Source organism: Pundamilia nyererei, unplaced genomic scaffold (assembly GCF_000239375.1).
Source record: "Pundamilia nyererei isolate P.nyererei 1_Seehausen unplaced genomic scaffold, PunNye1.0 scaffold00264, whole genome shotgun sequence".
Lineage (NCBI taxonomy): Eukaryota > Metazoa > Chordata > Actinopteri > Cichliformes > Cichlidae > Pundamilia > Pundamilia nyererei.
Window position 1 is genome coordinate 665,746 of NW_005187665.1, and position 9,692 is coordinate 675,437.

Below are 9,692 nucleotides of genomic sequence, written 5' to 3' on the forward strand. Positions count from 1 at the left end.
CTTCTACCAAACTGATGTTATGTAAACAGCTCTTCTGCAAATCCCGACTGATCAGACATTCCTCCACATTAAAAAAAAAAAAAAAGTGGAGCTTGAGAAAGACAGACCATAAGATATAGTTCTATTGAAAAGCAATGAAGAGTATGATCACTGTAGACCTGGTGTAATAACAGCAGCTGAAAGAATGACTAGCTGTCATCCCACAACATGTGCATTTTCACTAAAGAGCATGAAAAAAAAGACACATCCATGAAACACTTCTGCCACAAACCCACAGCTAAAGCAAAACGGTATCTGCACTGCAGCGAGATAAGCAGAGCAGCACTTCAAAAGATGTAAACTGACAGCAGTGAAAAAGAAACAGTCTCTGTAATCTTATCCAAGGTACTCCTAGATCTTTTCCTGTCCCCAAAATCTTTATCAGCTTCATGACACAACCTAAAATATGATAAATTATAATCTGTTTGACACAAACACAAGTCAGTCACCTCAGCTTTGTGTTAGATCACTTGTAGTATGCATGCCTTGACTAATACAGCATGACCACTTTGAGACTTGGACTACAATATGATCTGTTAATCTAGTCTAATGCGATGTATTCATTTAAAAAGTGTGATGCTGTTGTTTCTTATTTGAAAATGTCAATCCTTACCAAGCCCCCAAAACAACTTCTGCAGATGCATGAGCTCACTGACAGAAGGATACATTTTGATGGCTCCTGACTTTGTCCCGATGGCCATGAGCTGCAACTTGGGGTCAAAGGCCAAAGCACTGGGCTGATGGGGGAACCCATGCTCCACAGTCTGTGAGAGAAAGCCAGGCAGAGAAAGGGTAGAGAAGACAAACTGATGAGACAGATTTATCAAATGCCACAAGAAATACAACAACAAGTACACTTGCATTTATTTTTCCAGACTTTCCTCCATAAATGCACCCAGTTCTGTCTGAGAGTTTGCGTGTCATTTTCTGCTCATCAGACTCGCTGAATATAGTCAGCGAGGCGTCTAAAAGGGAGGACTCCCTTAATAAAGTTACAGGAAAGTAGTTTAAAAAGTACTGATGGCAGCAGCATTGCTTTATTGTAATGTGCTGCAGACCTTGTTAAATTGGGTTGAAATAAAATTTCAGCTTTTTTCTCTCCAAGCCCATGTCAGGAGATGGTGAGACAGCTGGAGAAGTGTTTATGTCAACAAAGAAAAAGGGAACAGAAACCAGTAGAGAGACACCTAAAACTGGTTTAAAAACAGGTTGTGGAGGTCTTCGAGGTTTCGGCATGGCTAACTGAAAAAACTGAGCCTGGCTGTTTGCTTGAACTCAGACATAACGTAAAACATTAACTCCTTCTGTCTTTAAAGTGCCGGTGCAGTGCGATCTGTCTCTATCACACAAACACAGTCACATCAAAACAACCCTCCTGAAGAGAGACAACGTCTGTGACAGTCTGACAGCTGCTGCCAAACATTACAAAAGTGTGTGTATGCGCGTGCGTGTGTGTGTGTTACAGCAAAACAAACAGTCCATGGACTTTCATCAGAGATTCAAACAAAGAATCATCATTTGGCTAACATGAACATAAGCTGTTTAAGTGTCTCCCCACCTAAAAACTGTGAGGTCTGTAAGTATTTGAACAAAGACAACATTTTTGCAGCTTTGGCCTCTTTACAACTCAAAGAAGATATGATTCAAGTGTAGACTTTCAGTTTTCTTTTCAAGGCGTTTAACAAAAGTGTTGCATTAACCGTTTATGGATTACAGTAAGTTTTATACACAGTCCCTCATTTTCAGAGAGTCCAAATTAATTGGATGGGCAGGTGAAGCCTGTTCCCTCATTATTCCATAACAAAATAGCAAATAAAAGATCAGTAGTTGATGTCCCATTTGGTACCTGTTTATTGGAATTATGGGTAAGAGATAAATAGAGATGTCAGTGCAAATGAAGGAGAAAGCTGAAAAAGTAAAATAAACCAATTAGAGAAACAGCAAAAACTTTAGAAGTGACCAAACAATCTGACACATACTTAGAAAAGCCAAAAGGCCTCAAAGACCACAGAAGACAACTAAAATGTTTCATGACAGAACTACTTTCAACATCTAACCGAGCAACAAGAACACTCCTTTGGAAGGGAGGTGCATCATCGCCACAGTCTAGTCTGACAGAAACAGCAGGATGAACTGTGACATGTACAGGACCAGAGCCTCTGCTCAGATCTAGCTGAAAACTGACCAGATGGTACTTCACAGTGAAGACAGTTAATGACTCAAAGCAGACTGCAAAAGCATCCCAAGAGTTTGTCAAGGAAAAATAAATATCAACTGATCTCATCCCAACAGAGCATGTCATTTTAGTTACTGAAGGAAGAGAGACCCTTGAACAAGCAGGAACTGAAGCTGGCTGCAGCAGAGGCCGAGGAGAGCGTCTCATGGTGGGAAACGTAACATTTAATGATCTCCATGGATTCCTTAAATCCCTCTTTTTTTTTTTCAATTTATTTTCAGTCTCTAAAAATGGATGACTGTGAATTAATATGGCTGTGAATTCTAAATAGTTAACGCAGCACTTTTGTTGAACCTATTAAAATGACCCTGAAAGTCTGCACTTCAACCACATCCCGGTTGTTTGATTTTAAATCCTCTGTGATGGTGTATGGAAGAAAAACTACAACAGAAAATGATGTCTTTGTCCAACAAATAATGGCCCTAACTGTACTCTCCTACCACAAAGGCATTTATCTAGTGAGCGATTCTCTCAGATGTCTCGTTTGGTTAGACATAATACAAAATATATTTATCAGATATGACTCGGCACTACACCAACTCTTGTTAAATCACTCTCGTCAACACATTTCTGATAGCTGTGTAACGGCAACAATGATGTCAAACTGATTGCTCTGGAGTTTTTGCCCGCCTGAGCCACATTCACACAAAAGCTTACTTCCACATAGGATATCATCAGGAATAAGTAACAGAAAAACAAAGAAAAAAAAAAAAACAATAACTGATCACACCTCATTTTTGAGAAGTTAACAAGAGCAATTACTTTCAAATTTGTGAGAGTTGTTTTATCCCATAACTAAATTAAATGAACAAAACAAACACCTGATCATTCTATTACCAAAAGACATGCTTGCTGATTAATTTTCAGTCAGATCCACCAGCTGACAAATCGACTATTTGCTGTGGCTCTAAGGAAAGCCACAATCTAAAACCATTCAATGGCAAACTCAATGAGGGCCTCGACTGGAATGCAGATACTGAGGCGGGATGGTGTAAGGACAGTTTGTCAAAGCGCTCATGTCACTGTGCTGGCCACAGTGAGCAATCTCATTCATGCTACTCAGACAACTGAGGTTACCCAAGTCTGCAAGGTCATGCAAGTACGACTCTAGGAGCCACGAAAGGCTGATTAATATTTTCCAGGACATGCGCTGGTTCGTGTTTTTTTATATTACTTATTCTTTCATTTGCTAAAATGGCTTAAAAGAGGACTCTTTTTACTTCAGAGTGCAAGTCAACTTGAAGTACTTAATTCTGGAGAAATAAATCTACTGTAGTGCTGATTCTTAACGATCATCAGTCATCATCGTGTTGTTTGCACCGCAGTCCTAAACAATCCTGCTGAGAAGGGTTAATGTCATTATCACATCCAGCGTGCAGGACAAACTTGATTCTTTTAACATTTAAAAGGTTCAGACAGCCCGGCTCTCTGGGACACTTTCTGAGACACAGCATGCAGACCATGCCTTCATCTAACCTGAGTTCAAGGCCACTGCAGTGCTCAGTATGAGCTTAGAAACAACCTGTTAGGTAAGTTACTACAGCTGACACTGGATATGCAGAATTATCAGTACATTCCACAGATCTGGGTGGTGCAAGCTGCTTTTATGTTCCCACCGGCGGAGCAACAGTGATCTGGGTGACAAGATTCAGCTTATACTGAAAGTGGAACTGAAATGAGCTCTTACATTGACTGTCCAGAGGGCAAACCCACCATCACCACCACTGAATGTTACCACAGGACGCTCAGATTTACTGTACATGAACTGGTTCATATCCATGTGGATGTGATGCCAGCATGAAACCTGACACTCGCGGCTGCACCCAAAGACCCCCAAGAACTGGAACAAGGGGTATGAGGACTCTGCATAACAAAAAGCAGCAGAGATTTAAAAAAAAAAAAAACTGCTCGCAGAGTTCTGGCAGCTTCTACTAAAACCAGACGAGAGGAGTAAAAAGTGCCATCACGCTGAGAGACACCCCTGCTCATTGCATGACAGATGGGTCACACCACACGAAGCATCAAACTGCTGGAAAAGCATGTATTGTAATTTAATCCCGTTAATCTGCATGCTGATAATCCCCAACACCCACACAATCCTCTGTTGCTGGTTAATTACAGCAATATTAGCGCTACAGTTTTCCTTGATTGCTGCTCGGTGCTCACTTTGAGCGAGGTCCTGGTTTGGGTGAGGGGTAATTAACACGCCGTGAAAACAACTCAACAGCCACTAAACACACATCAACAAAGCGCCCTGCAAACACACCACCCGCACTTCACAGCTAATCTGTTTTTCTGTCCGCGAAGTAGGACAGAAAACAGCAAGCGCAAGAGGAGTGGCCGGACTTCAGCTGCAAAGTACTGGCTTTTTTATATATCCATACTTAAAAAAATAAGTCTGTTAGTTTAGGGGAACCAGGCGAGAGGAGGAATACCATCTCCCTCTCTTTCCTCTTGTCCCGTTACTTTACCTTGTTGAAGGCGAAAAGCTCCTGTTTTATCTTCTCTCTCTGCGGGTCGGTGCCCTGCCGACGAAACCTAAACTTCATCATCTTCAAGCCGGTCACGGGGGAGGCAGGACCGAGGGGACAGAGAGGGTAACACGGAGGTATCAACCCGAGCTTCTCGGCGGGACTAGAGGCGGTTCGGCGCAGTCGGAAGATGCTAAGCTAGCTAACGGACTAGCCCATGCAGGCTGAAAGCGGGGGTACAACACTACTGCCTCTGCTGCGGCTCTCCTCCCTCCTCTCCCTCCTGGTGCTGTTTAGGTCCTGGTGGGTTTGACCACAGCAGCCCCCCTCCCTTCCCTCCTCTTCCCGGTTCACACGGATCCCGTTATTGGTAACCAATAGGGACGAGGAAATCTGCGAGCAATTACTCAGCAACGCCTACACAACCAAGGGCTCGCGAGACGGATGCTCGGTTTGTAGCACAGGATACACCGGCGGTATGTCCCAGCTGCTTGAGTTTGTACACTGCGACAACTGGGAGTTCCTTTAAACAAAATGGAACGGCCAGAGATTAAATAGCCAATAACGGCTAACTTTTCTCACTCGAAACTGTGGAGAAAATGTAAATATTTTACCTTAACTATTGTAAATTTGTTTTTTTAAGATGTCAAAAACTGGGTTTAAGATAAATAATGGAAGCAGACAGATTCAATCATGTTTGATTGACTACTTCAAACATGATTATACGTCCTGTTTAGGAAGAAAAACATGAAAAGAATAGTAACTCTGACCATTAATTTAAGGGTTTTTTTAGTAGTATTGTATTCACCAATGATTTTCCATACTCTTTAATTCCACCTAACTCATATACATTGCTGTGTATTTGCTAAAAAACAAAGTACTCACACACCACTACTGTTATACTAAAGCTTTAATTTATTATTCACATGCAATAATTATGTAAAACTGCTATTTGCAAAAAAATTTATTGTAAAAATAAAATATTTAAGTTAGTGCAAACTCTTAGTGATGTGGCCTCAAAGCTTATGTGCCAAAAAGACTTTGCCCCTTGGCAAAGCAGAGAATAAGAGATGTGTCAGAAAAAGTTCTTTATCCTATCAAACCAAAAGTTTCCATTAATGTCAAAACCAAGATGAGGTTATAAGGGTTTGTTTGTTATACAGCAATAAACTGGCGCCACCATTACACTAAATTAATGTTGTCCCAAGAACAAAGCAAATCATGCTATTCTTCTAAAGAGGGGGCATGGAAACAAGGAGACATTAACCCTTATAGTTATATTGGACAAGATCTTAAACATTTCTGGATGATTATGTAAAACTATAAACATTAAAGATTAAGGCATTCATTCAAGTTTCTCCTAAAACTAGAATGTGACTGACATGAATGACATTTTATGTGCCAAATCATTCATTAAGAAAACAGCTGATCAATTAAGAAAAAATAACATTTTCATGGCCATAATGGAAAAGCACTTTTTCAAAATCATCACAATAAACAAGTTATCAACTTACATAACAGTGCCTTTACATACAAAAATAACCTGTCTTACGAATAGAGGTAGAGTACATTTTTAAGGCATAAACTGTGATTTCTATGTATATGTCATCCTCGTGTTTGTGCTATAGGAGGGTGATTTCACTTGGTGGCAATGTGAGTCTCTTCTCTCTGACTGACAGCATGTTCTCCACGTGCATGGCGATGACTCGGCAAAGCTCCAGGCCCTGGAAAACATCATATAGAAACATTAAAGAAACAACACTGGACTTAAGATGAAGAGTGAATATAGACTGCTCAGTGGTACAGTTAGGGGCGAAAGGGGCAAAAGTTTGTGGACACTTTTTCCTTTTGTAATTTTTCTTGTGTACACCATCAGAGTGAATTTTAAATTAATCAATATTTGATTGAAGTCCAGACTTTCAGATTGATGCAGATTCAAACTGCAGATTATAACACATTAACTGCAAAAGCAACCCAAAAGTTTCTCAAGGCAAAGAAATGGGATATCTTTCTGAAACCAATAAAGCATGCTCTTCAGTTTTCAAATGCAAAACTGAAGGCAGAGACCCACAAATAAGCAGCAACTGAATGTGGTTGGAGTAAAAGCCTGGGGGAGCATCTCAAGAGAGAAAACTAAGCATTTGGTGATGACCCTGGGTTGTAGACTTCAAGCTGTCGTTGACTGCGAAAGATTTTCACAAATGGGGTACTGCGTATAAAAATCACTTTAATTCCTTAAAAGTTGATGCAACACTTTCATTAAACACCTTGAATTAAAGCTAAAAGTCTGCACCTCAGTCACATGTTGACTGCAGAAATGTGTCACTGTAAATACAGACACTGTTACACACACACACATCTAAATCTTCCATCTATGTCTTATACACCCACCTGCTCCAGCTGCAGCTGTGTGACACGCTGGTTAAGCAGGTCTCCTATCATGATCTCCACATATGGGTAACTGGAGCCAGATGTTGGCCTCTGAGTGCGAGTTGATTGAATCTCCTTCAGAGGAAAACGCACCATAGTCTCCTAATCACACACAAACACACCAATGTGCATATAAATAGGCATTCAGGGGACACACAGACATAAAATATAAAATTAAATATCTCAAGTTTTAAAGGTTATATTTTCTCTTGCACAGATTTTTTTTTTTATTTGTAATTTAGATTTTATTAAAAAGTGATGGATGGGAGAGCCAGTAAACACCATAACCAAGAGAGGGAGCCAAAAGCTTTGTTGAAATATAATAAAATTCCTGCCTTTTTTGTATTTTTCAATCACAATAGATCAGTAAAAGGGTAAAATGCTTGTTTGACTCACATGTGTATCCTTGTTAAGAAAATGAAGCCCGTTCAGATTAACAGCCAGGATGCATGGGGCGTGGACGGACGAAGAGCCAGAACTCTGGATGTAGAAGAAGGAGGAGCCAAACATGGGGAAGGCACTGACCAGACCTGGGCAAAAACACACCAAAGCTCACTTCTGATAAGCTGCCGCATTCAAATTGCGAGGTAAAGATGTTTACAGAAAATGTCGCGACAACTCAGCGTGCTTTTGAACATTTTCTTTCCCACTGGTCCAACAAAAATGCTCTAAGAAGACACCTTGCTGCACTCATATCAACTTAGAACTGCTATTTGGGATCAGAATAAGCCTTTTTTTTTGTTTACCAGATGTTTCAGATGTTTATCCTAATAGAATTGTGACAGAACATGCAATGGGCTTTGCTATTAACAATACAAAAGTTATTAATATTATAGGACATATGTAAAAGTTAAATGGCCAAATTGTGAGTATCTTTCACACTCACAAAGAACTGTTGTCTTACCAAGGAACTGCGCACGGGCCTGGTGTGGGTTTAAGGGCTGGACCTGCTGCATGTGTTGTGTTGTCATGTTCAGCCACTGCTGTGAACCCGGTTTGCTGTAGAACTGCGGAGGGATACACTCCTGCACCTCACGGCTAACACACACGCACACACAAAGAGGGAACAAGGTGTAATTGAGAGACAGCAGATCAAATTATACATGTGCATGTTAGGTGTATTTTTCTGTGCAAGCCGACAATGTGCAAAGCAGAGTATGGTGGCCCTGAGAGGTCAAAAAGACTGCAGCATAAGAAAAGGCCAGAAAAATACAAAAATGCTACAAAAGCACATAAAAACACAAAAATGCACAATGAAATTAAAAAAGAAACACACAACAGATGTAAAGCAAAAATAAAAAATAAAAAGATAAATAGCACAGTGGAATTTGGGGGAAAAAAAGCTCCCAAAACACAACAGAAGTGTTTTTTTTAGCAGAAAATCTTACAGAACAGCTGTGGAAATGAGAGAAACAGAGACATCCACAGGATTCGACTGAGACACAGAACCTGAGGATTTGTAGCTGTTGTGAGGAAGTAAAGTTGTAATTGAATGATACATATAACACTGTAGATGAATGTTTTATATTAGTTGTTCAACATACCATGTAATGGTCTAACCTGATGAATTTTCATTGTGTTTTGTGTGCTTTTGGAACATTTTTCTATTTGTGTTCTTTTACGTTGCAGTACGTTTGACCTCTCAGGGATACCGTACATTCTCTTCCACTGCTTCTCCAACCTGTAGGTTTCCCCAAGGTTCAGTCCTGGGTCTACTATTATTGTCTTACTACATTTTAAAGAGTGTTGTTATATAAAAACCCTTAGGTAACTAACTTAGTCCCTGGATGCAGCAGCAACCTTCTCAGCCCTTTGTGATATAGCCACAATATCAGAAATAGTAGAAAAGGGATATCTGGGCCAAACGTGCTCTTCTGTAAGTCAGCCATGTCTTACTGTTTGGAAAAAATTAAGCTACTAAAAGTCTCAATCACTGGTTTCTTTAGATAACTTTAATTTAAATCACTTTGAATCAATTTAATTCCTAAAAAGTGAATGGAACACTTTCATTAAACCATTTGAATTAAAGCTAAAAGTCTGCACTTCAGTCACATGTTGATTGCATAGATATGATTAGATATGATGGGTGACAAAAAATCAACATAAACCTACCTTTAATTTGTCCCTTGTATCACTAGTAACTTGCCCAAAAGTAATTGATATGCAAGTGTGAGTTGGTACATTAGCATGCAAAAGGTTTCCAACAACAAATGGATATATTTACAGGGTGGGGAGGTAGATGGTGTCTTTGGCACGATGCTGTAGGGCAGCCAGCCTGGTAATCTGCTGCAGATGCTGTTCACTGGGCTTACCCTGAGGAACCACACTCAGCAAGGCCTTCAGGTAGTCTGGCAACACCTTGAAAAGAGATGCACAATGTGCATTAGTCCGTCTTGTTTCTATGACAAATATCAACTGATGAGAAGACGAAACAAGATGTACTTCTATGCACACCGCCCGACCACAAAAAAAAACCCCTCATCAGGTGGTGATGACGTATGTGGCCACAAAAAAAA

General features: G+C 40.2%; 2 protein-coding genes across 2 annotated transcripts in view; both read right to left on the reverse strand.

Moving 5' to 3' along the window:
• The window catches only part of llgl1 (LLGL scribble cell polarity complex component 1), a 33,512-nt gene extending 28,296 nt beyond the window's left edge, over positions 1-5,216 (reverse strand). The window contains exons 1-2 of the mRNA XM_013915176.1: positions 4,747-5,216; positions 706-803 (exon numbers count right to left, since the gene is read on the reverse strand). Coding sequence (XP_013770630.1) covers positions 706-803; positions 4,747-4,827 — 179 coding nt within the window. The 5' untranslated portion in view covers positions 4,828-5,216. The remainder of the gene's footprint in view (positions 1-705; positions 804-4,746) is intronic.
• A 491-nt stretch (positions 5,217-5,707) lies between these two features.
• Positions 5,708-9,692, reverse strand: part of myo15aa (myosin XVAa) — a 44,985-nt gene continuing 41,000 nt past the window's right edge. Inside the window, exons 59-63 of the mRNA XM_013915177.1 lie at positions 9,401-9,568; positions 8,081-8,214; positions 7,573-7,706; positions 7,138-7,278; positions 5,708-6,470 (exon numbers count right to left, since the gene is read on the reverse strand). Coding sequence (XP_013770631.1) covers positions 6,369-6,470; positions 7,138-7,278; positions 7,573-7,706; positions 8,081-8,214; positions 9,401-9,568 — 679 coding nt within the window. The 3' untranslated portion in view covers positions 5,708-6,368. The remainder of the gene's footprint in view (positions 6,471-7,137; positions 7,279-7,572; positions 7,707-8,080; positions 8,215-9,400; positions 9,569-9,692) is intronic.